The 27267-nt window shown below is 40.0% G+C and overlaps 1 protein-coding gene across 3 annotated transcripts; it reads right to left on the reverse strand.

Moving 5' to 3' along the window:
• Positions 10496-26878, reverse strand: CGA (glycoprotein hormones, alpha polypeptide). 3 transcript variants are annotated; one of them, XM_005659277.3, is made up of 4 exons: positions 26722-26878; positions 12590-12696; positions 11299-11483; positions 10496-10845 (listed from the first exon to the last, which is right to left on the reverse strand). In XM_005659277.3, exons 2-4 carry the CDS (start codon positions 12687-12689, stop codon positions 10768-10770), a joined length of 363 nt encoding a protein of 120 aa, XP_005659334.1. In that variant the 5' UTR covers positions 12690-12696; positions 26722-26878; the 3' UTR covers positions 10496-10767. The 3 variants fall into 3 exon arrangements, with proteins under 3 accessions (XP_005659334.1, XP_020939170.1, NP_999611.1); XM_021083511.1 differs by lacking the exon at positions 26722-26878 and adding an exon at positions 26381-26601; NM_214446.1 differs by lacking the exon at positions 26722-26878 and having other exon boundaries at positions 10768-10845; positions 12590-12689.

The following is a 27267-nucleotide window of genomic DNA, read 5'->3' on the forward strand; positions in this document are numbered from 1 at the left end:
GCAATTTTAGTTTGCAAGGCAAACTTAGAGCAAATAGGCAGAAGAAAAAGAGAGCAAAGGGCAAAATTCTGGAAATGACCTTCTTAAGAGAAGTGGAGAGATGGAGTTCCAGTTGTGTCTCAGCGGGTAAAGTGTCTGTGGGGATGCAGCCCAATCCCTGGCCTGGCTCAGTGGGTTAAGGATTCAGTATTGCCACAAGATGCAGCATAGGTCACGAATGTGCCTTGGATCTGGTGCTGCTGTGGCTGTGGTGTAGGCCAGCAGCTGCAGCTCCAATTTGACCCCTAGCCCAGGAACTTATCTATGCCGTAGGTATAACACTAAAAAGAAAAAAGAGAAGAGAGAGAGGTAGAGGGGAAAAAATGAGTTCGACCAGAGCAGTTGGAGAGAAGGAAAACCCAAGGAGGAAAGTATAATGTGAGGCAAAGAAGAGAGTTTTAAGGAAGAGGCCAAGGATGTCAGATGCTGCAAAGAGAAAAAAGCATTAGAATTTAGCAAATAAACAGATGAGTAATGACCATAAAGAGACTCAATACAGTAGAGTTAGTGATACAGAAGTCAGATTATAAGAAGGATTTCTGGTTAACTTTTTTTGAAATAATTTTAGACTTGCAGAAAAGTAGCAATAAGTAATAAATGATAACTTTGTAGAAGTGGAGAAAGCTGGAAGACATCACCTTAACCATCGTAGTTAACATCCCCAGTATTAAGGTGTTATTAACGTCATAAGCTCCCCAGAATGATGTATTGAGAAGGACCAAAATTGAACAGCCTCAGTCTGATCATGAGGAAGCATCAGACAAACCCAAATGGAGAGCCAATCTACAAAATGGCTGGCCAGCTCTCTTTTAAAATATCAAAGTCCATTTCTCCAAAGGAAAAATAGAGATGGCCAATAGGCACATGAAAAAATGCTCAGCATCACTAATTATTAGAGAAATGCAAATCAAAACCACAATGAGGTATCACCTCACACAGGTTAGAATGGCCATCATCAAAAAGTATACAAACAACAAATGCTGGAGAGGGTGTGGAGAAAAGGGAACACTCCTACACTGTTGGTGGGAATGGAAATTGGTGCAGCCACTTTAGAGAACAGTATAGAAGTTCCTCAGAAGACTAAATATAAAATTACCATATGATTCAGCAGTCCCATTCCTGGGTGTATATCTGGACAAAACTATAATTCAAAAAGATACATGCACCCCTATGTTCATAGCAGATCTATTCACAATACCCAAGATATGGAAACAATTTAAATGCCCATCAACAGATAAATGGATAAAGAAGATATGGTACATACACACTATTCAGCCGTAAAAAAGAATGAAATGACATCATTTGCAGCAACATGGATACAGGTGGAGATTTTCATACTAAGTGAAGTAAATCAGGTAGAGAAAGACAAATATCATATGAGATCACTTATACGTGGAATCGAAACTATGACCCAAATGAACCTATCTATGAAACAGAAACAGATTCATAGACGTAGGGAATAGACTTATGGTTGCCAAGGGGAAGAAAGTTGAGGGAAGGAAGGACTGGGAGTTTGGGGTTAGCAGGGGCAAAGTATTATATATAGAATGGATAAACAGTAAGGTCCTACTTATAGCGTGGGGAACTATATTCCATATTATACAACAAAACATAATGGAAAAGAATATTTTTTAAAAGAATATATGTATATCTGAATCACTTTGCTATACAGTAGCAATTAACATAATATTGTACATCAACTATACTTCAATTAAAAATAAAAAATTTTAAATAAAACGTTAAAGTCATGCAGGAAAAGGAAAGAAGAGGGACTTCACAATGGGAGGAGACTCAGGAGACACAACTAAATGCAAGGTAGAATTCTTGGATAGGATCCCAGAAGAAAAAAAGGACATTAGGGGGAAAACTGGTGGACTCCAAATAAGACAAATGAGCAAATGAGCCCACAGAAAAGAAGGACTATCAAGTGGCCTTTCTACCAACCAAAGGAGAGAAAATAGTCTTGGTAGAAGAACCTATGAAAGTGCTTATAATTATTTCTATGTTCACTAATATAAAACAATAAAGACAGCAAACCAAATGAGGATAATAAGGTCAAGGCATTTCACACATCTTAAATTAGTAGTAACAGTGACATATATAACTAATTCTATTTTCCATTCTTAGTTTGATAATCATTTTTCTGGAATATTCAGATGTTTTTGTGTGTGCTTTGTTTTGTTATGGATGGCAACTAAAGACGGTCTTTTTTTTGGTTAAAAAAGAATAATTATACTTATGTGAAAACTACAAACTGTCAATTTTGTATAAAACTTTCAAATAAAATAATTTCATATATTTCAATGAGAATGGTGAGCTTATCTGTTTATAATTTTTGTCATATTTTGCCTTTGAAATGGCTACCTGAAATTTATCATCAAGACTTTTTAAGGACATTCTCTTCAAATTCTTGACAGTCACTACCAGCAAAAAAAAAAAAAAAAAAAAAAAAAAAGTAGGTAACCAAAAATTCTTAAAGCCATGATTTCACAGCCATTAAAAACTATATAATAGTTTAAACTACATATATGGGACATAATGGCTTTTCCTTTTCTCTCATTTACAAGTATCATGTTGAGATCCGTGTGTTAATGTGAATGGATTTGAACTTTAGCTTATCAAACTTTCAAATAATGAGGCTATAATCTATTGAGTGCCCAGGCATTAGCGCTGCCACTATGCAGCTAGTTAGATGCCACTAAAAAGGCACAACGGAAGCAAATGAACAGAAGTATCCCATCCATATGAAAACAAGTGAGTCCTGTCCTGTCAGCTGGACCCATCACTGGCATCCCTGGAAAAGCATACCTGCCCCTCAACCCCATCCACTTGTTCAAAAACGGCATGCACCACTTGTCCACTAGGGGCAGCAGTGCCTCTGCAGTTGCCTGATGGAATGGAAGTGTTAGCTGTGGGAGAGAGCCACCCTTTGGCCATATTCAGCTTTTCAGCGCTGGGGTGAGTGCTTGTGTCTCCAGCTTGAGGAACCATGGGGCACACTCCAGAGCCTACTCTGCAAACAGTGAATATATCCCTGATATTATGAGTCTCCTTCATCAAAGAGGGGTACCAGAGACACAGGTCACTATAATAGCCATTATTTAATTTAGATAGGTCATAAGTTCTCTAAAACCCAAGGTTATGGGTTTAATTCCTCCCAACATAAGGTCAACCTAAGCATCTGCCAGCAACCCCTTATCCACACACCTTTCCCACTTCCTCCATCTTGTCAAAACTGGGGTGCGTTTCTGGGTCAAGCCCAGGTTTCCTTTCTTCCTCTTCCTTAATCCCTCTGAATCTGAAGCCGACTTGGGCAAACCGCTACTTCTGCTCTGCCTCCCAGTTCCCCTCCCTTTCCTATTCCCGGCCCTAAGGCTGGCTTTTTCTAATTGTCTTGAACATGAGTGGCAATTGAGAAAGAGGTGTGTAGAAGGAAATTTGCACGTCCTGAAATTCCTCTTACTGTCAACTTAGTTGAGAATCAATTACCACTCACAGACAATTTACAGTTGAATCAGTGACTGTAATTCAAACACTTTCTGATCAAGAGCATTTGGAGAAAATTGATACAGTTTTCTGTGCATCCTTCTTCACCAGCCTACATTGTATTAATGAAAACAGCCTTAAAACAAAAGAATGCTTCTTTGAAAACTTGTTTACAAATTTTCAATCAGGTGCCAAGCTTTTGGCCACTTCTTCAGTGTCCTACCCAACCCCCTTTTCCTTTACTCTCTCCCCAAAACCTCAACTTTCAAGTCCTTAAGTGAGCCCTGGAAGTCAGGTTCAACAGTTAAGTACTTTTCCAAACATGTGCTTTTCTGGGGATCAAGAAAGGAATGCATTAAAAACCTGCAACTGTTATTTCCTTTTTATGGCTCCTGTTTTGAAGTTTGAGGCAATAATTAACTTCTCTCTTTGCTCCAAGGAAACTCAGACCCAGATTCAGTTCTCTGTGAAAACAGTGTTAAGTACCTACAATTCCATATGCCATGCAGTTTTGAATAAGAGAATATAGATTCTCTGCTTGCTTTACAGAACAGAGAAATCTCTTTGTGTTTCTCCTAATTAAGTTCAAAAAGAAAGTGTCTGAAGGAGGTGTTGAGTGAATCAAGAGAGGAGCTCTAAAGGTGAAGGTGAAGTTCAGCTTCTAGACAGAGCATCAGTGGACAAGTCACAGTTCAGACTTTAGTTTCTTTTAGTATGCTGGCTTCTCACTCAACTTGGCAGATCTCTAAGAGAGTTCTGCTATTCAGTATCCAGGGAGAAATAAGTCCTTTGTCGGTAAAGCAAAAATTTCATCCCTTGGAATTTGAAAGAAGCAACATAAAAAGATGGGGAAACCCAGGATTCCATGCAATTTCAGGCCCTGTACAACCAAAGCTTTTTGTGCCTCAATTTAACTAATTGTCAAATGGAGACGGTACCACCTGCCCTGACCATGGGGAGCTGAGTGACACTCATTGAGGCATCATCTCAGAGCTTTTTGAGAAAGTAAAAGTGCTCTGCTAATATCAGGTGATTTCATGTTGATTAACTCTTCATGGAATAAGCAGACCTCTCTGGACCTTTTGAGATTTGTGGTCCTAATCAACCTCTTCAGGTCATCTTTATGGGCATTTACACGTGGATTCTTTAGTTTTATTTCCCTGTTGATTTGGGGCAGTTATTCTAGTTCCCCATAGATGACAAAAATTAAAGAAAACAATTTGGGGCAATATTTTCTCCAGAAGTGTCGTAGCAATATAAGAATAATGAAGACATCAACATTTGGAATCCTAGATGTCAATCAAGATCTCACCAATTTAAAATGTTATGTCTCCAAAATGCAACAATAGTCAAGTTAGAATGATGAGATTATGAGCAGGCCTGCCGCGTAAGATTGCACAGTGTGTGCACTGCACAAATGTGCCCAGCCAGGAGGAAAGCACGGCCTGAGATCCAATTTTCGGTGCCAATTAATTATGAGTCCTTTATTCAAGATTCTCTGCCTGCCCAGAGAGGCATATTTTTCCATCTGTACAAAGGCTTTACATAAGCTAGAGATCTTGACTATGGTAGATTACTTAAGAGTCCAACAGTGGTTAGGGGAAGAAGCAGAAACAAGTAGAGACATGGCTTTTTCCTTCTGCCTTTTTTTTTTTTTTTTTTTTTTGTCTTTTTGTCTTTTTGCCATTTCTTGGGCCGCTCCTGTGGCATATGGAGGTTCCCAGGCTAGGGGTCCAATTGGAGCTGTAGCTGCTGGCCTACGCCAGAGCCACAGCAACGTGGGATCCGAGCTGCACCTGCGACCTACACCATAGCTCATGGCAATGCCAGATCCTTAATCCACGGAGCAAAGCCAGGGATTGAACCCACAACCTCATGGTTCCTAGTTGGATTTGTTAACCACTGAGCCACACCTTCTTCTTTAATCCAGTTCAGCAATTTCTGAGGCTATAGACTCCTCCAGTAGCTTTTCTTGCTTCCCCTGCTTCCCTTTCACACATTTCCCTCCCTCAACTTTTTATACCTTCATCATTCTTCTTTCTCTTCCCTCCCTCTATCTCTTTCCCTCCCTTTTTTTTCTTTTTCTTTTTCTTTCTTTTTTTTTTTTTTTTTTTTTTTTGCCATTCCTGCATCATTCAAAATTTCCCCCACCAGGGATCAAACTGGAGCCACAGCAGCGACCCAAGCCACTGCAGTGACAATGCTGGATCCTTAACCTGCTGCACCACAGGAGAACCCCTTTCCCTCCACTCTTTTCCCACTCTTTTCTCTCACTCCTCGGAGACAGACAAGAGCAGCCCCTGTTTTACTGGCCTACTCCTTGAGCCCTGGTCAACAGTGACACCCTTGTAATCACTTAAGAGTTTCTACTCATGCTCAGTTGTCAACACAACTACAAAGCAGTAGGTCTTGCTTCTTTTTCTTTTTTCTTTTCTTTTTTTCTTTTTCCTTTTTGTCTTTCTAGGGCTGCACCCGCAGCATAAGGAGGTTCCCAGGCTAGGGGTCTTATCAGAGCTACAGCTGCTGGCCTACACCACAGCCACAGCCACACAGATCCAAGCCGCATCTGTGACCTACACCACAGTTTATGGCAATGCTGGATCCTTAACCCACTGAGTGAGGCCAGAGATAGAACCCTCAACCTCATGGTTCCTAGTCGGATTTGTTTCCGCTGCACCACAACAGGAACTCCGGTCTTGCTTCTTTATTTTATCCCTTGATCATCTTGCCTGACACCCCTCCCTCTCCGGTAAATAGGATCCAGGAGCCACAGTGATGAAGGACCTGGTGGCCTGTTTAACTCCTCTGGTTAATGGTGTTAATGGCCAGTTGCGTTGCCTCAGTCAGAGATGTTGTCATTTAAGAGGAAAGTGCCTGAGATCCTGTGTTTTAGCCATAAAGAAGGAAACTCAAACAGGAGAATTTCCGGCAATTTCTGAATCATGAAGTTTTTTTTTTTTTTGAAAGAAGTGCCCCTCGACCATGTGCTTTCTCCACTTCTAATACTGCTTTTAGGGAGTTCCCGTTGTGGCTCAGTGGTTAACGAATCCGACTAGGAACCATGAGCTTTTGGGTTCAATCCCTGGCCTTGCTCAGTGGGTTAAGGATCTGGCATTGCCGTGAGTTGTGGTGTAGGTCGCAGATGCGTCTCAAATCTGGCATTGCTGTGGCTCTGGCATAGGCCAGCAGCTACAGCTCCGATTAGACCCCTAGCCTGGGAACCTCCGAATGCTGCGGGAACGGCTCAAGAAAAAGGCAAAAAGACAAAAATAAATAAATAATACCGCTTTGAGGCATTTTTTTTTTTTTTGCAGATAGGCTTACAACAAAATTTCCAGTCTCTGTGCCCGCCTCTCTGCCTCTTCTCTGTTTATACAAATGAGATGATGATCTTTTTCCCAAAGGACTCACAGAATCTCAACACCCACTTTCTTAGCCAGACTGGCCTAGAATCTGTCCTTGGTGGTCCAGCACCTTGTCTTCCTCACCTCCTCACACCCTCCTGAGCAATCCCAGCCACCCCTGCAGTATTGATACCACTGACCATGCATGACCCTCAAGCCCATACCTCCAGGCTGGAGGTCTTTCCTGAGCTCTTGCTGTACATGCCACATTTTAGACATACTCACCCAGCACCCCGTAGACACCCCAGCTGAGTATATCTCACACGGAAATGTCATTCCCCTCCTCTACTTCCCCACAAAACTTTTCCCTTTCCCAGTTTCAGGCAGGGTCATCCACCAGCCACCCAAAAAGCAGGAGTCACACCCACAATCATCTCTTCATTTCCTCCTAATTCCTCCCAAATCTACCCCTTCCTCTTACCCTCACTGTCACTACCAGTAGGCCACCAACATTTCCTGCTAACACAATTTTGCAAACACCCCAACTCAAGATCCTGTGTCCATCTCTCACCTTCTAAAATCACCCTTTAATTGCTGCCAGGATGATTTTTCTAAATTGCAAAGCAGAGCATGCTATTTCTTAAATAGCACTTCTCAAACTCCTCTGCTTATGTACACCTAATGCAAGAAGAGAGAACTAGCTCCCAGGAGGTTTAGGGTGAGTGGGAAGAGCAGGATCCAGAAGGCACCATCCACAGCATGAAGATTCTTTTTAAGACGTAATTTTTAAACACATTTTGGTAGTCTGGCATTCCTCTGCAATGTATCTGTTTTTTATTTTGCAACTAAAATAACATTTCTGGAGTTCCCGTCGTGGCGCAGTGGTTAACGAATCTGACTAGGAACCATGAGGTTGGGGGTTCAATCCCTGCCCTTGCTCAGTGGGTTAACGATCCAGCGTTGCCATGAGCTGTGGTGTAGGCGCAGACGCGGCTCGGATCCGTGTTGCTGTGACTCTGGCACAGGCCGGCACCTACAGCTCCGATTGTTCCCCTAGCCTGGGAACCTCCATATGCCACAGGATCGGCCCAAGAAATGGCAAAAAGACAAAACAAAACAAAACAAAACAAAAACAAAAACAAAAAACATTTCTGCAAATCTTCAAGCAAAATGGACCCTACAGAAAGGTGCATGTTTAATCCTATGGCTCCAGAAACCCTCAAGCCCTTGAGCTTGAGAGTGTGGGTCCGAGCTGGAATGCACTTTCCTTTGCATGTTGACAAGGGCCTCCTTGACCGGTGTCCATTTGTCTCTGCAGCTCCAGCCCCCCACCCAGCTCCCTGCAGTCCAGGCACACTCAACTTCTTGTAATTCTATGAACATCACACTGGTTCCCATCTCAGAACATTTACTACTATCTACCTACTTATCTTCTAGACTCCACTCCAGTATCATCTTTCCTGTGAAGCTTTCCATGACAAACCCCAGGAGACCAAGCAAACCATCCCTCCTTGAATGCTGCCAAAATCCGTACCTCTCCCATAGCATAATCTCACTAGATCTTTTTTTAAATTTTTTTCTTGGTCACACTCACAGCATGTAAAAATTCCTGGGCCATTGATCAAACTCGCACCACATCTGTAACCAGAGCCACAGCAGTGATGACACCAGGTCCTAAACCAGCTGGGCCACCAGGGAACTCCAGTTTTTATTTTCTCTTGGAGTAGAGTTGCTTTACAATGTTGTGTTAGTTTCAGGTGTACAGCAAAGGGATGCAGTTATACATATACATCTGTCCATCCTTTTCCCATATGATCTCACCAGATCTTAATTCTTTGGTTTTATCTCTCTTCCCCACTGGACTGTGGATTGCTTCAGGACAGCATCTGCGTCTTCTTCATCTTGACCTCCCCAGGACCAGCACCATGCCTGGCACAGGGCCAGATGAATGAGAAACTAGCATGGCCAAGACATTTCACCCTAGTGCTCACTAGGTCTGATTCCTGAGAGAGGAAGGGGACACCACGGCAGTGTCCCCTTCCTCTCTCATTAGCCCCTGCATCCTCTCTGTTAAATAAGATGACGCCAGGTGGACAAGGGCGCTCCAGTCAAGGGCAGATCGCTAACTTACCCCTCCTGCTGAACCCTCCAACCATGATCTCTAGACCTGACACAGAGGAGATGCCCAGTGGATATCTGTTAAATGTTGAATGAACCAATGAGCAGCACTGAATTAAGCTGCAGTATTTTTTTTTTTTTTTTTGTCTTTTTGCCATTTCTTTGGGCCGCTCCCGCAGCATATGGAGGTTCCCAGGCTAGGGGTCCAATCGGAGCTGTAACTGCCAGCCTACGCCAGAGCCACAGCAACGCAGGATCCGAGCCGTGTCTGTGACCTACACCACAGCTCATGGCAACACCGGATCGTTAACCCACTGAGCAAGGCCAGGGATCGAACCTGCAACCTCATGGTTCCTAGTCAGATTCATTAACCACTGCGCCACAACGGGAACTCCTAAGCTGCAGTATTATTTCTCAATCTTGTCTTCCAGAGAATCCTGATACTAGACAGTAAATAAATGTATAATAAATAAACTAATGAACAAATTCAGTACTGTCTTTATGTGTATTTCAGTGTTTCTTTAAAAGTACAAACACTTAACTTTTCACCCTGATACCTGGTGAGTTTACCAACCTGTTAGGAATTGGTTTTTCATGCTGAAATGGAATCTTGACAAATTGGTGATGACTTAAAGCCTCTCTGTGACCAGTACGTTTTTTTTGTTTTGTTTTGTTTTGTTTTGTTTTGTTTTAATTTCAGGCTCCTTTAGGAGTGGCCTTGATCTCCACCATAGCTAATATAATTTAATGGGTAAAAATCATGCTCTATCTGTTTTTATATAAATGCTCATTAAGTGTGACTGTGAAGCATGGCACTGCTCTTAGACATTCAGACAGAGCTAAGTGAAAGTGCTCAGTCTTCTAGCCCAGTGAGGACTCGATGAATTCTTTAATCACCATTTGTTCATTCCCATTCAAACCTGGACATGGCATGTAAGACGATGTTAACTTTGCCTTAGCCACTATTTGGTTACAATCTGGCCGTCACAGACTAATAAGATGCATTTTATTTATTTATTTTGTCTGGCATAAGCCAAGTGAATAGAAACTTCAGGCTGGGGATGATTTTGGCTTTACCAAACCCTAGAGCGGTGTTCTTTTTTTTCAGATTGAAAACTTCCACCAATAATGAAAAAAAAAATCTAACCAAACATCCCCCAGATCTGCATAATTATTTATTTATAAACTCTGTACATGCATGGCCATACTAATGTGTCTGTACTTTTATAAAACTCATCCAAGTAGGTATCTAAAGGGGTGATATAAAAATGAATAGAAATAGAAGTTATATTTTCTGCCTTCACTCCAGTGGATTGTCTCATAACTAGCCCACTGGCTGAAGGACACACAGCTTGCTCGGAAGGCTTGATGGGGACAAGATTCTCCAGTGTTGGGTCACTGAGTACATGGGGGCCCAGCTCAACCACTGGCTCACTCCCTTCCATTACTCCTACAAAAAGTAACTGGCTTGAAACTTTTCAGAAAAAAAAAATTAGAATTCCATGATAGAAAGATGATTTAAAAGACTTTATTTCCAGCAGAACCAGCTTTATGGTCATGCTAAATGCTGCATTTCGTTCCAAATGAAAAGAGCGAGACTGCCGATTATATTGTAGGATAAAGAGAAAAGCAATAAAGCTGCAGCACATTCTTAAAGCGTGTAAAAGATGGTATGGTAAAGAAAAGCGAGGATTTTATCTCCCAAAGCCATAGACACTGAACAAATTAATTTTTCATTCTGAGAAATCAGCAGTCATCAACAAGGCCCTCTGCAAAATATTTAAGATTTGTGATAATAACAAGTACTGCAGTGGCATTCGGTGTGGTTCTCCACTCTGGCATTTCCCATTACTGTGGCCTAAACAGGAAGGAAAACAAAGATAGACGATAGATAGATACAGATAGATAGGCAGACAAAATTGAAAACTGTTAAATAAAATTGTCTCTAGCCAGCTGAAAAATAGATGCTTGCTGTATTCACACATTCTTCTTTTCAGCTGATAGTTTCACCCTGGAAGGTTAGGTTTTCCCTGTGGAAGTATTTTTTATACTCTCTCCCAACCTCCCCCTCATCACCTCCATTCTAAATAAATAAATAAATGCATTCCTCTTCATCCTAAATAAATCCAGCCTGTACCCACAAGGTTGCTGACTCTCTTGCTCAAAGCGGACAAATGCAGCTCTTCCCTCTACAATGCCCAATAAAGAATGGGCCAGTCGACACCTCTGGCATTAACCCTGATGGATGTGCTCTGGGGACATTTCTTTGGATGAAGTGCTAGAAAGTTTCTGGGGTCCTTTAAGGTCTCACCTTGGTAAATGCTTTGGCCACACAGCATGTGGCTTCCGAGGTGATGTTCTTTGGAACCAACATTGTCTTCTTGGACCTCGCTGGAGTTGGGTACGCTCTGGAGAAGCAGCAGCCCATGCACTGATAGATTGGGGCACCCAGCTTGGAGAAGTACTTGTTTTCCTTTAGCTTGCATTCTGGGCAGCCTATCTCACACACACACACACCACACACACACACACACCACACACAAGGCAAAGATTACAATAATCCAAAAATAACTTTTAAAAAAACTATGGATTTTTCCTTATTATGAGATGGTAAATATTCTTTTTTTCTCTATAGGTATGAAAGGAAATTAATAAATAAATACTTTTGACTATATGTTCATCTTCATACACAGTATCTGTACTGACTACAGTTATTTTCATGGGAAAACAATTTTTGCAGATATGCATAGGATGTCTCAACAGCAGTAGTTTCTCTTTCTTCAAGCATGACTTCTCAATCCCAATGTCTATAGGGAATGCAAAATTTGACAGATGAAAACACCCTGCTCATCTGAAAGAAGAATTTTACCCAGAGGCAAAAATATTCTCCCCTTTAGACTCTTCTATTGTTCCACACCTCTCCCCTGCCCCCAGAGAAACTCCAAATACTGACAGAGAAAAATATGTCAGAATTAAGAAAACTTGGTGAGTGTAAACAGCCTGACATTAGATGGGGCATTTGCACTTGGGAATGGTGGTTAAAATATTACCACTTGTCTAGAGGAAAAACATCACCAATAGTGGCTCTCAGGTTCACACAGCGGTTGGAATTATATCAGCTACTATATGAGATTTTTCAGAAAATACAGCAAAACAAATTTACTGCATGAAATGGTTTTGTTTTCTCATTTGTTAACTGATATGAAAATTCATCTACAAAGGCAATGTTAAAATCCTCCCAGATCGTCTGGGAGAAATGTAAAAAAAAAGCAAACAAAAGAACGAAACCAAACAAAATGAGCTAAACTGAATAAGGAGCATTTTTTTGCTTGTAAAACTCAGATAAAGAATAATCAGGAATCTATTTCAGATGAAAACGTACAAGCTGCTATTTAAATGGACATGTAAGATCATTTTCACTGTACAATTTTGGAACCTAATTTAATTTTATGTTCACAATCTGAAAGTGCCTAGATGTATATCCAACAGCAAAGATTTATCACATCTGAAAAGGAGGTGGAAATGTAATTAACGGAGCTATTGATGTACATCTAGAAATGTGTGCTTTTCTTATTACTGCAAACCCAAGTGTAGTCACACACCCTGCATTGTAAACTCTCCATCAGGAAAGGAATGGAGAATTTGCAGAAACACAGACAATATGGCCAGGATGACAGCTGCATATTTTCTGTAGTAATCCATGGCTCTTCTGCAAAACAGACATGGGGGGAAAAGTTACTATAAAATTGGCTTACCATTTATAATGACAACAAGTAGCTTTATTATCACTACTAAGTCCTCAGATTCTTAACCCTCTGCTTACAGCTCCCAACACACTCTAAAGCCATGTATAAAAAAGCAATTTCCCTTTAGGAAAGAGGTAAAGAAGTGAATCTTCCCATTTCTCACATCAATCAATAGAATCAAGCTTAATGATAACAATAAATTCTCTTTTTTTAATTTTAACATCCCAGTAAAAAGATTTAATGTCCTTATTTATAAAACATGAAACTTTAACTAGATACTAAGAATATCTAGATGGATGGCTAGATCAAGCTTATGTATGATATATAAAATATACAAGCATTTGAGCCCATCCCTTCCTTCCCCACATTCCTACGTGGGAGAACAGAAGGAAATGATGATGTCTCTCCTGCTTTTTATTCAGTGGTGGTAGGTGAGCTGTAAGGCTAATTATCAACAAAGTAAATGCTCACCAGTAATCCGGCAGGAGGGGACAGCAGAGAGTATTAAAGAATCCCTAAATGCTGACTTATTTATACCTGGAGATACAGCTTTACCTAAGCATTCTGAGGGCATGAGATCAGGCTATCCAAGGTCAGCTGAGTGATTGACCATATCCAGGCATTGACCTCACTGCATCTGAGAACTGGATTGTTTCCCTACATGTCCAGAAAAATCTTTCTTTATTTTCGTCTTTTTTTTTCTTCTTTTTTTTTTTTTTTTTGGCCGATACTTGGGCCGCTCCCGCGGCATATGGAGGTTCCCAGGCTAGGGGTCGAATTGGAGCTGTAGCTGCCAGCCTACACCAGAGCCACAGCAACGCGGATCCGAGCCGCTCTGCGACCTACACCACAGCTCTTGGCAACGCCAGATCCCTAACGCACTGAGCAAGGGCAGGGATCGAACCCGCAACCTCATGGTTCCTAATCGGATTCGTTAACCACTGCGCCACGACGGGAACTCCAGGAAAATCTTATGTAAGATAAAATGGGCAGGTTTTTAATCCTCATTTTTTAAGCGATAGTGTTATAAACTGCTTATGTTCAAACAATGAAAGGTAAGAGAGACAGAATCATTTACCAGTAAAAAGAACTTTCAAAGAATAAACACCAATTTTACAGAATCACTTTCAGAAAATAGAAGAGGAAGGAGAATTCCCAGCTCGGTTGACAGGACCAGGATTACCCCGACACAAAAGCCAGGCAAATTTCAGAACAAAAAAGAAAATATGGCATTGCCGTGAGCTGTGGTGTAGGTCGCAAACACAGCTGAATCTGACATTGCTATGGTGTGGGGCGGTAGCTGTAGCTCTGATGCTACCCCTAGCCTTGGAACTTCTACATGCTGCAGATGTCGCAGAGAGAGAGAGAGAGAGAGAGGGGAGAGAGGCAAAGAAAACTGATATAGCTCATGAAATTCGATGCAAAAAATCCTAAACAATAGAGAATTGACTATTCCACAGAACCAACTGGGAATAATTCACAGTATGCAAGGCTGGTTCAATATTTGAAAATTGTTTAATGTATACCACCATATCAAAAGAATAAAGAAAAAAATCATTTGATTATATCGATAGACACAAGAAAGCATTTTGACAATATCCAATACTCTTTTATAATAAAAACTCTCAGCAAACAGAACAAAAGAGTTTTTTCAACTTGTTAAGGAGCATTTACAAAAACCTACAGATAACATCATCCTTCATGGTGAAAAACCAAATGTTTCCACTTAAGATCAAGAATGTGGCAAGGATGTCCACTCTCTCCACTGTTATTCAATATAGTGCTGCACATTCTAGCTAGGAGAGTATGGCAAGAGGAAAAGAATTAAGGCACACAAATTGAAAAGGAAAAAAATAAAACTATCCCTATATAGAGATGACTTGATCATCTACATTAAAAAAAAAAAAAAGGAACCTACCAAAAAAAGTCCTGGAACCAATTAGTGAGCTCATCAAGATTGCATGACAAGAACAACACATAAAAATCAACCACATTTCTATATACTAAAAACAATAATGTGGAAACACAATACCATTTAGAATCGCTCCAAGGAAAATAAAATACTTAAGTATAAGTCTAACAAAATATGGACAGAACTTGTGTGTGGAAAATTATAAAATACTGATTAAGTAAAGAAAAGAAGACAAATAAAGAGACATGCCGTATTCATGGATTGGAAGACAATAATAGTAGAGATCTTAATTCTTTCTAATTGATCTCTTTGTTTAATGAAATGCCTATCAAAATCCTAGCACTGCTTTTGTAAACATAGAGAATTTTGCGACTATTGAATTGCAAAGGATCTAGAATAGCCAAAACAATTCTAGAAACAAAGTGGAAGAAATGTTATATAAGATATAACATGCCCAGTATTATATCTTATTATGTAACTACAGTGATCAAAACAGCATGGTATTGGCAGAGGGATAGCTACATAGACCAAGGGAACGGCATAGAGAACCAGAAATTAGATCTGCACAAATATGCCCAGCTTGCTTTTGAAAAAGATGCCACAGAAATTTAAGAAAGAAGTTCAACTTTTTCAACAATGGCTGCTATAGCAATAGGACATTAAAAGGCAAAACAAATACAAAAACAGAACAAACATATAAACAAATACCTAAATGTAAACCTCATACCTTACATGAAAATTAATTCAAAATGGACCATAAACCGTAAAATGCAAAACTATAAGATTTTTAGGAAAAAAAAATAGGAAGGGGGCTGGAACTAGGTTAAGAGCTTTTAGAATTGACAGTAAAATCCATAAAAGGAAAAAAATGACAAATTGGACCTCATCCAAATAATGAATGGGTTAGTAAATGTTTTTAAAATTTTTCCGATATAATTTCTAAATCAGTAACTTGATATATATAAATTTATTTTAAAAAGTTATTAGAGCACTTCAATTATTTTTAAGATCATAAACAAGTTCTAAGACACAAAAGTTTTAAGAACCATTTCTAATTTGATTTACAAAGCCACAATGAAAATTAAATTGAACCAGAATTTAAACTGGTTTCCTCTTTAAACTAGATCATTTTGTTGTTGTCTTTTTCTCCTTTTAGGGCCGAACCTGCAGCATGTGGAGGTACCCAGGCTAGGGGTCTAATCGGAGCTGTAGCTGTCAGCCTAGGCCGGAGCCACAGCAACGCCAGATCCAAGCTGTGTCTGCCACCTACATCACAGCTTACCGCAATGCTGGATCCTTAACCCACCGAGCAAGGCCAGGGATCGAACCCGAAACCTCATGGTTCCTAGTCGGATTCGTTTTCGCTGCACCACGGTGGGAACTCCCTAGAATCATTTTTGTGCTTTAATATTTCAACTCATGGAGTTCCCATTGTGGCCCAGCAATAACAAACCTGACTGGTATCCATGAGGATACGGGTTCAATCCTTGGCCTCACCCAGTGGGTTAAAGTATCCAGCATTGCTGTGAACTGCAATGTAGGTTCCAGAGGCAGCTCAGATCCCGAGTTGCTGTGGCTGTGTTGTAGGCCAGCAGCTACAGCTGCGATTTGACCTCTAGCCTGGGAACTTCCATATGCCATGGGTGCGGCCCTAAAAAGACAAAAAAAAAAAAAAAAAAAAAAAAAAAGAAAAGAAAAAGAAAAAAATTGAGCTCATATATTATGAAAATTCAGCATTATGCAGTGAATAATTATGTCAGAATTAATTCAGAGAGAAACATTTGTAACAAGATCGCAGAAAGCTAGAGCACAAAGTGATGCACATTTTAAGATTTGCTTTATGATACAGTGAAGAGAAGATTGAAAAAGCAGAACCAAAGTCACCATGGCCTTAGTTTTCAATAACAGAAGGAGGTTTGTCTTTATTTTTAAAGAGATGAGATTAACCAAGCAGAAAGGTATTACCCCTCAAATTCTAGGTGTTTTTGAAAACATTTTAATAAATGTTTTCATCAACCTAATCATCTTTAGGTCTTTCTGTTTTGGAATTTGGAAGAAAAACATTAAGATCCAGGGCAGGAGCAGTAATTACGTTCAGCTGGGATTTAGGCTATTTTGCAAAACATGCTCAATCTAAATCAGATGTACTAATCTCAGCCTCTTGGTATCCTGAGTGAGTACACTGCAGGCATCACAGGCTCTGTGCATACAATCCCAGAGAGCATCTCCAGCACCCACTCAACATGCCCTCACCTCTGTCACCTGCCCCATCAAAATAACATGAAGCCAAGAAAATGGGTGTATAAAGCTTTTTTTTCTAAACTTGACCTATAAAGCCTTTCTCCCCCTTCTCAGTCCATCCACCTCAGAATCTTTTAAAGAGGTGCCCAGCCACCAGCTTCATTGTGAAGGTTTCATCCAACCCCAAAGCCAGAATAAATAGCTCTCCACTGCACAACTTGCTTATCATTTTTAGATGAAGTTCCACAGTCTGTTCTGAAATCTAGCCAGTAAGGCACATTGTCTTTCCATCCATGTAAAGCTTCCTAAGGGTCGAAACTGTGCCTCTCTAATCTAACATCACTCTAGCACAAGGCTGTGCACAGAGCAGATGGGGTTATGTTGCAATGAGACTTGAGAACAGTAATAATATCAATCAAAAGTTGCTTATGCAGAGCAGTCAGTCACACTGAGGAACAAGAGAGCTTCTGAGTGACAACTCGGAATAAGTGTTTAATAGAAAAAAATATTTTCAGATAATAAATCCATTAGAGACAACATAGTCTAGCCCAGATATAGAATGTATCTGGCTAATACATGAACGTCTAAATGTTAAATATGCCATAGGTAGGAGCCATGTTCTGCTAAGATATGAGTCATAGGGAGTCAAAAGAGAACCTTAATAAAAAGCATATATAGGGGTTCCTTGGTGGCAGAGTGGGTTAAGGATTGGCATTGTCACTGCTGTGGGTCGCTGCTGTGGCACAGGTTCAACCCCTGGCCCAAGAACTTTTGCATGCTGCAGGTGTGGAAAATACATACATATATTTTATATATATATATATATATATGAGCTTCAGAGTTTTAGCTCTTAGTTTATATCTAACTACATATGCAGGTTGATTTCAGTTCTTAATATGACTCTGAGGAAAAGATAACATTCTTAAAAGTATAAAAGATATTAATACCATAACTATTATATTTTTATTGAAGTATAGTTGATGTATAATGTTATAATTTACTATTACTATTCAACATGTTTGCATAATATTATTTATTGTGATTATATATAATTACTGTATTAAGTGATTTATAGGATAGGTAAATTCCAGTGCACCACACACACACATAAATATAGACACATATATATATAGACACACCAAGAACCACACATGTACACCAACCCCATACATCAGATGGGGTACAAAGATAGACACACCTGGCAAACTCATACTACAGAAGGAATTTATGTTATTTTGGGACATGTAGAAGTTCCTGGGCCAGGGATCAAAAAACCATGCCACAGCAGCAACCAAGCTGCAGGAGTGACAATGCTGGATCCTTAACCCACCGGGCCACAGAGGAACTCTTCTATAGGGAATTTAGACTGAAAGATCTTTTGCGGCCATTTTGGAAACTACACCTGCCAGGAGTTCCCATCATGGTTTAGCAGAAATGAATCTGACTAGCCTCCATGAGGACGCAGGTTCGATCCCTGGCTCAGTGGGTTAAGGATCCAGCGTTGCCGTGAGCGGTGCTATCAGGTTGCAGACACGGCTCGGATCTGGCATTGTTGTGGCTGTGGTATAGGCCTGCATCTGTAGCTCCAATCTGACCCCTAGCCTGGGAACCTCCATATGCCATGGGTGTGGTCCTAAAAAGAAAAAAAAAAAAAAAAAAAAGTACACCTGCCAAAGCAGTGAAAAGTTAGGGGCAATGAACAATAAAAGGGCTTCTCTTTGCAGCTTTTCTGCTCTGTTTTTCCCACAGGAAAAAAGTGTTTATAGGAGTTCCCGTTGTGGCGCAGTGGTTAACAAATCCGACTAGGAACCATGAGGTTGCGGGTTCGGTCCCTGCCCTTGCTCAGTGGGTTAACGATCCCGCGTTGCTGTGGCTCTGGCGTAGGCCAGGCCGGTGGCTACAGCTCCGATTCAACCCCTAGCCTGGGAACCTCCATATACCGCGGGAGCGGCCCAAGAAATAGCAACAACAACAACAAAAAGACAAAAGACAAAAAAAAAAAAAAAAAAGTGTTTATAAAGTAAGGCGCCAGGATTGAGAAATCTAGTATCCTAGCCTGTCTACCCCTATTACTGAAAGACTTCAAAGGAAATTAAATATAGATATTTATAGATATATATCAATATACATTTAAATATCTATAAAAATATAAAGGGGATATGGATGTATGGTTGTATGTACATGCATGTATGCACACACGCGTATGTGTACATATACGTATATAAAAGATTGCTCCAAAATGACAAGCATTTTGTGCAATGTGACATCCTGCCCTTCTCTTATCTGCAAAGATGCTGTCTTTGCGCCCCCACTGCCAGGGAGTGAGGTTTTCGGTTTTTCTAATGGTGGCTCTAGATAGGGTGACTCATCCACATGCTCCACACCAGGAAGTCCAACTGACTCATGGCCCACTTTTGAGATGACTGGCCAGGAGCAGAGGCATAATTCTTTGTTAACAAAACAGATTAAATCTAACTGATTTCTAGAGCATTAACCTAAGGTTTCACCTAATTAGCCCCACCTAGCCCAGCTAACTACTAAGAAAAAAAGTAGTCTGCTTTGGTGAATGATCACTCATGAAAGAGACACTTAAAAACAAAGCCTTTAATCCCTGGCACACTGCCTGGCATGAGATAGTTATTTAAGAATTGTTTATTAAACTGAGGAGAAGCCTTTCAGGTTTAGCATCTTGCCTGGTCCAGCAAAGATAGCCATAGTCCTGCCTTGATGAAAGATTTGAAGGTGGAGAGTAGCAAAGGTAAGTGGAATGTCCAGAACCCTTCATCTCATCAACTCCCATGGAGTCAGTCCCCAGTCAGTCTCCCCTGTACTTCCCACCAAGGGACCTCCTCTGTCTCCTGGTGGACAAATCTAAAGAGTCAGGGATCAGAGTTCCCATTGTGGCTCAGCAGAAATGACTCTGTATAACATCCATGAGGACGCAGGTTCAATCCCTGGCCTCACTTAGTGGATTAAGGATCTGGCGTTACCGTGAGCTGTGGTGTAGGTTGCAGATTAGGCTCAGATCCCAAGTTGCTGTGGCTGTGGCATCATAGCAGCTACAGTTCTGATTGGACCCTAACCTGGGAACCTCGTGTGCAGCAGGTGCGGCCCTAAAAAGACAAAAAAAGAAAAGAAAAGAAAAAGAAAAAAAATTAAAAGTCAGGGGTCAGTGATCAAGAAACTCAGTTTGGAGTAGCCTTGGCTACTAGTTTTCTTCTTCATGTGGTCTAGTTGCAGTAAATGGGTTTTTACCCTATTCTTGTAACATATCCTGAGCCCTAGGTCCAACAGTGAAGGTTTTCTGTGATCCCATACTCCAGCCCGACCTCAGTCATCCTCCAGTGTCCCAGTTCTTCCAAGCAGACGTTCAAACATTGCTCTGAGGCACTCAAGTGACCTTGAGACCTATTAACATATTCACTGATCATTTACTCCGAAGTCAGGGACAAAGGATGGCTGGGAGTTTAGAAGGATGGAGGAAGAGAAACTGCTTAGCACTCCCATGATCTGTCTCAAATGCCTTCACCCATATTCTGACAGAGGTAATTCATGTTTTCTCTATTTTATGAAAATATACATTTTGGATAATTTGACAGTTCAACATTGCAAAGTGCGAAATTTAAGGTCCACATCGGACATTTGAAAGATTTTTAGACCCTGCTATGTGACAGGCACTGCGCCAAGGATGGGTGAGACAAATAGGAATAAGTTTCCTGCTCTCTGACCCAGATACAAAGGCAAACAACTATGAGTTAAAGCAATGAATGCTGTCATAAAAGCATTTGTAGACATTGAAACATTTGATAGGCTGGGGACAGGAGAATGGAGGGAGGAAAAACTAATGAGGGTAAAGAATACATGCTTTATGGGGGGAAAAAGCATGACAGTCATAAATATATATTTTACAGTTTTGACACTTGTGCAGTAACTTCACGTATTCAATAGTCCTCGTAATTTCCTCAGCCTAATCACAGAGATTGCAAATAGCCTATCCACAAAGTACCTCAGTATCCAGAGGAAAATAAGTGAGGTCACAGGGTCCATCCACAGTATTTGGGATGGGATTTCTGTCTATCAATTACTTCACAGTGTTTTGCAGCTTCACCAAACTTTAAAAGGGAGCCAACTTGTTTTCAAAATGAAATGAAGTGAAAAACAGGGTCTCAAAGACAAGAGATATATAAAGCACAGCTTGTACAGCTATGCTTTGAAGAAAAAAAAAAACCCACAGAGGTTTCCATAAAAAAGAACAGGAAAAAAAATGACCTTTAAATATTTATTTAAAAGAGAGAGAGAGGGAGCAGGCAGTATTTAGCAGGAAATTTAAGTGCTCATAGGATTATAAAAATTTCAGTTCCTTTATGAGTATTCTTATAACAATCATATTTTGAGAAGTTTCTTAACTGACTAAATTTAAGGGGCTTATAATTAGATGTACACTTTCTACTTTGTTATTTAAAGGCGCTTTATAATGTTAACATAATTATATAATTAAAATCTTAGTTCTTCCATTACCCTTCTGGATTTTCTAGCAAATCAGCATTTTTTAAATTGTCTGCATACTAAATGAGCTATAAATTGTGATAGCACAAATTCTATGCACCATAAAATATTGTTGATATTTATAGTTTACAAATACTTGATTTTTAAAATTAACGTTAATGTAGTAACAAATGCAATCAGGAACAAAAAACACTGAACAGTGTCAATTTAGCATACAGATAAGTAGATGATCCAAAGGCCAGAAAAGTTTTATAGGGAGCATTATTATGAAAACAAAAGAATCTTACTTGTGGAAGTTCTCACTGTGGCTCAGTGGGTTATGAACCTAGTATGATCTAGTATCCATGAGGATGCAGGTTCAATCCCTGACCTCGCTCAGTGGATTAAGGATCAGCATTGCCCTGAGCTGCGGTGTAGGTCACAGGCATGCCCTGGATCCTGAGTTGCTGTGGCTGTGGCATAGGCCAGCAGCTGCAGTGCCAATTCGACCCCTAGCCTGGGAATTTCCACATACCACAAGTGTGGCCCCAAAAAGCCAAAAAAAAAAAAAAACAAAGAATCTTTCTTGTAACTTTTAAAATTCATGCATTGTATTTTGTTGTGTTTATCTGGGCTATTTTCGAGCAATCTTTTATCACAAGTATCATTCCCATTTAAAGGCACTACATTGTAGAAACATATTAATTCACCTTAAAGTCTCTCTACAATAGGAGAGACAGGGCAAGACTGTGGATTTCACAATTCCTGACACCCTATTTACAAACATTTTTTTGTGTGATAAAAACAGCAGAATTGCAAAGAAAAGCCTTTATTGTTCACGACCCCTAAGTTTTCTCTGCTATAGTAGATGTACTTCCCAAAGACCGCCACAAAAATGTCCTGTCTCAATTCCCTCTGCAGTATGACCTTGCCACTCCCACATTAAAAAGTAAGGTGACTGTCTTTGTATCCCATTGATATTTATGGGTCCTATGACTACTTACACCGATAAAATGAGTAGGAACAACCCTGAACCAATTGTGGGTACATCCCTGCACTGATTGGGCAGTTTCAAGTTTTTAGCTGTGTACAAAGTGCTACTACTCTGAGACACCACATGATAAGAAGGCTAAGTTACATGCAGAAGCCATGAAAATGAGATGCTACATGGAGAGAGAGAAAGAGGCCAGGAAGTAATGAATGAAGAAGCCATCTGGATAACCAGCCCAGTCGAGCCTTCAGATAGTATCTGGGGCTGGAGTCATCTGAACACTCAGTGTCACCTTCTTCAGAACAGTGTTATGAAAGCCATTTCATTTGGATAAAAAGGCATTTTACACCCTATCAAGTTATGAGGACTAGTGTTTGATGGCAGAAATAGGGAAAAGGGGACGAGCATTGGCTTTCATATCCATTTCTTTGTTTGATTCTCTTTACACCTCCATGGGGAAAACATTATTAAGACACCAATTTCATAGATTAGAAAACTACACTTTAGGAGTTCCCTGGTGGCTGAGTGGGTTAAGTCTCTGGTATTGTCACTGCTGTGGCTCTGGTCACTGCAGTAGTGTAGGTTTGATCCCTGGCCCAGGAACTTCCACATGCCGGGAGCGTGGCAAAAAAATAATAAAGAAAACTATACTTGAAAGCAGTAAAAGGACTTGCCAAAGTCACCTGGAAAGCGGTCTGATCCTAAGACAGTGCCCTTTCACCTATGTGCTGCCTCCATAGCCTAGAAGCACATGGTTAATCCATTTCTTCCTTTAGGGCACTGATTCAATTATGGATTGTGCTGTTACTGTTGTCTCTTCAAATTTAATTCATAACATTGCCCTTAATTCCACTCCCGCTCCAGCCGAAGTGCTCTCTTCTCCCTCTCTCACTTCCTCTCCCTCTCAGACCCCTGCACATGAAGGATGCTAAAGCATTTCTGTGTAATCTCTGTGTTTGATCAATCAAGAAATGACTGGATTATTTTCTGCAAAATTAAAATGGGTAATGCTGAAATGTTACACATCAAAACCAGAATTTGCAGGAATAATATGCTGAAAGCAATCTACTCTAGCAATGTACTCCATTTTGCAATCTATCAAATGGGAGTTTGGTGCTATAGGTCATGCTGTTCCCAATGGAAATATCAACTGGTTCCTGTACACTTTCTCTTTGTGAAAGCAGATTATCTTGATCTGTTTTTGAACAAAATGCACACTTTACCTTCCAATTTTACTATTTCTATTTGCCAGCTCTTACTTTGAGTTATCATGTAAATTTGAGAAACATACAATGAAGCTGAGAATCTCTTCTGGAACATGGTCAACTGCTTTTCTAACATTCTTCACATGTCACCCTTTTCAGCAAGAAATGGTGAGAAATATGACTCAAAATTCCAACAATGCTATTACTGCAAACAAAAAAAAAAGTAAAGAAAAAAAGAAAAAAAAAGGAACTAAAACCAAAACCAAAAGTTGAAATGAGAAAAAAAACAAAACACATAAACTTTTCATAAATGGTGGTTGTTCTTATCTTTTTAAAATAATTCAAGGATTTTCCTTGTGGCATACCAGGTTGAGGATCCAGCATTATCACTGCAGGGGCTGGGGTAGCTGCTGTGGCGTGGGTATGATCCCTGGCTCCAGAACTTTTATACACCGCAGGCTCAGCCAAAAAAATTAATTAATTAAATTAAATTAAATAATTCTAGGTTATAACAAAGTATTACAATCAATTCGGGTTAGCTATATATATTTTTGACCATGCCCACACCTGCAGCATGTGGAATTTCCTGGACCAGGAATCAAAGCCTTACCCCAGCAGTGACACCACCAGATCCTTAACCTCTATGCTTAGGTGACCAATACTTTGAATAATTGAATTAGTGTTAAGTCAAGTATTTATTTTAAAAAACATGTTCAGAAACTTAAAAATATTCCTGTTATAATATGAAATATCTTCTTTTTGATTGGGCAGAGGATCATAGAGGTTAGGAAACAAAAGTTTCTATGAAAGTGAAATGTAGCTTCTGTATTCCTGAGAGACCTACATAGTGTCAGCCCATAATTCTTGCATGTACCCAACTCCTGTTCTTTTTTTGTTTTGTTTTTTTAGTGTCGCACCCAAGGCATATGGAAATTCCCAGGCTTGGGGTCAAATCAAAGCTGCAGCAGTGGGCCTACACCCAGCCACAGCAACGCAGGATCCGAGCCCTGTCTGTGACTTACATCACAGTTCAGGGCAGCGTGGCCAGATCATTAACCCACTAAGCGAGGCCAGGGATGGAACCCTCATTCTCACGGATACTAGTTAGATTTGTTTCCACTGCTCCACGACCAGAATTCCCCCCAAATCCTGTTCTTCAACACTAATAACAAGGGACAAACAGCACTTTCCTTAAATGAAAAATGATCCATTCAGTATGATACTGTTATAAAACTTAACAAAAATGCCACATATTATAGATGCTTACACTTGAAATAAAAGCACAAGCACTTAAATGGGAAAAACACATAGCAATTCTGGAAAAGTGGTTACCTCTAAGAAAAAGGAAGAAAAAAAAGATGAGCAATGGGGCTTTAGCTATAGTGGTAACATATTTCTTAAAAAAAGAGATTAGGAGTTCCCGTCGTGGCGCAGTGGTTAACGAATCCGACTAGGAACCATGAGGTTGCAGGTTCGGTCCCTGCCCTTGCTCAGTGGGTTAACGATCCGGCATTGCCGTGAGCTGTGGTGTAGGTCGCAGACGCGGCTCGGATCCCGCGTTGCTGTGGCTCTGGCGTAGGCCAGAGGCTGCAGCTCTGATTGGACCCCTAGCCTGGAAACCTCCGTATGCCGCGGGAGCGGCCAAAGAAATGGCAAAAAGACAAAAAAAAAAGAGAGAGAGAGATTAATTGTAAACACAGTAAAATATTAAACATCACTTTTATCTTGGTTATATTATTATCTGTACTTTTCCAAATGTTTGAAAGGGTTTGTAATTGAATATTTTTTAAATGTACTCCCTCCTTGTGTTTTCTTTTTTAAGTTGAAATCTAGTTGACTTACAATGTTGTGTTAATTCCTGCTGTACTGCAGAGTGATTCAGTTATACATATATATATAATTCTTTTTTATGTGCTTTTTCATTATGGTTTAGTATAAGGTATTGAAAATAGTTCCTTGTGCTATACAATAGGACCCTGTTGTTTATCCATCCTTTATATAATAGTTTGCATCTGCTAATCCCAACCACCTATTCACCTTCTCCCCACCCCACCCCACTCCTGCCCCTTGGCAACTACTTATTGAAAGAGCACTTTTATTTTCTAGTCTTTATTTCCCAACCAGATGCCATTCCAAGTAGCCCTGATATAAGTAAGGTTAGCAAGTGTTTCTAGAAACTCACATCAGAACAAACCAATTTGACTTAGCCAAGTGGTTCAGAATTGCAAAGTCCATCAGTAATAGTGAGAAAGAATACCAACTCATATTTTTGTAACATTTATGAAGCAGAAAAAGAAATGACACTGTTCAAGAGATTTTAGTATTAAAATTTAAGACTATTCAGGAGCATCTACTCAAAAGAATTAAAAGCTATGGTCCTTCAGCTGAGCAGATGAGCTGCTTTACCACTGTCCAGCTTGAAGATATAGTTATGCATCATTTAAAACCTGATGACAGGGTTTCCCCTGTGGCTCAGCAGGTTAAGGATCCTGCATTGTCACTGCAGCAACTCAGGTCACTGCTGTGGTGAGGGTTTCATCCCCAGCCCAGGAACTTTCACATCCCAAGGTCGTGGCCAGAAAGAAAGAAAGAAAGAAAGAGAGAGAGACAGAGAGAGAGAGAGAGAGAGAGAGAGAAAGAAAAGAAAGAAAGAAAGAAAGAAAGAAAGAAAAAAAGAAAGAAAGAAAGAAAGAAAGAAAAGAAAGAAAGAAAGAAAGAAAGAAAGAAAGAAAGAAAGAAAGAAAGAAAGAAAGAAAGAAAGAAAGAAAGGAAAGAAAGAAAGGAAAGAAAGAAAGAGAAAATCAGCAACTTACATAATGTCTATTCCCCCTCTGCCTGATCCCTGGTAGCCACTCAAAGAATGTCTTTCAAATGCCATCCACTGTGTCTTGAGGGAAAATATTAGATACTGACAGGCCCTCACACATCTCTGGAGGAGGCAGTTGGTTTCTGGCTTCTGTTAGATAACATCTTAGCCTGTGATCACAGACCAGATTTTTGCAGACTTCCTCCCAGTTCAATGGTAAATGCAGAAAAGAGAATGTGTAAATGCCTGCCTCTATTTTTACTAAGGTTTATGCACAAAAAGCTCCCCTGTATTCTCAAATATGTTACTCCTCAGTTATGACCCCCCAAATTATTTCATTCATATTACCTTCCTCTGGATTTTTTGCAGGATGTGTTCAAGGGCAGTTGATTGTGGACCTGAAGAGGGATATTAGCTTGTCTTGCGATTTCTCAGTAACTGCTGGTAATAAAGTCCTTGTGTGTCTTTTATACCAGCAGAGTAATAAAAACTGCCTGTTCCTATCTGCATCTAAATCTAGGGATCAACAGTAAATTCCATCCAATGATTGAATGGTACTTTGTGTAATTACCATGACATCAATTTGATCTTATCTTGTTTCAATTCTTAGATCATTTTTTGTTTTGAACCATTTTCAGGTGGTGTTGACCTCAAGGTCAGCCTATGAAACAAGAGCACACTGTTATTTTCTACATAATTTTATCAAGACTTACACATAACATCCTGAAAGTTGACACTTTCCTATAAACAAGATCCTACAAGTATCACATTTAATTAGCTAAGTACCTAATGTTTACTTAAAATAAGAGCTGTAAATTTCAGATAGTAGATATAGAGTATTTCTAGGCTTATAACATTGTTCCGGTAGAAAACAAAAATTAAACACACCTATTA

This window comes from Sus scrofa, chromosome 1 (genome assembly GCF_000003025.6).
Source record: "Sus scrofa isolate TJ Tabasco breed Duroc chromosome 1, Sscrofa11.1, whole genome shotgun sequence".
NCBI lineage: Eukaryota > Metazoa > Chordata > Mammalia > Artiodactyla > Suidae > Sus > Sus scrofa.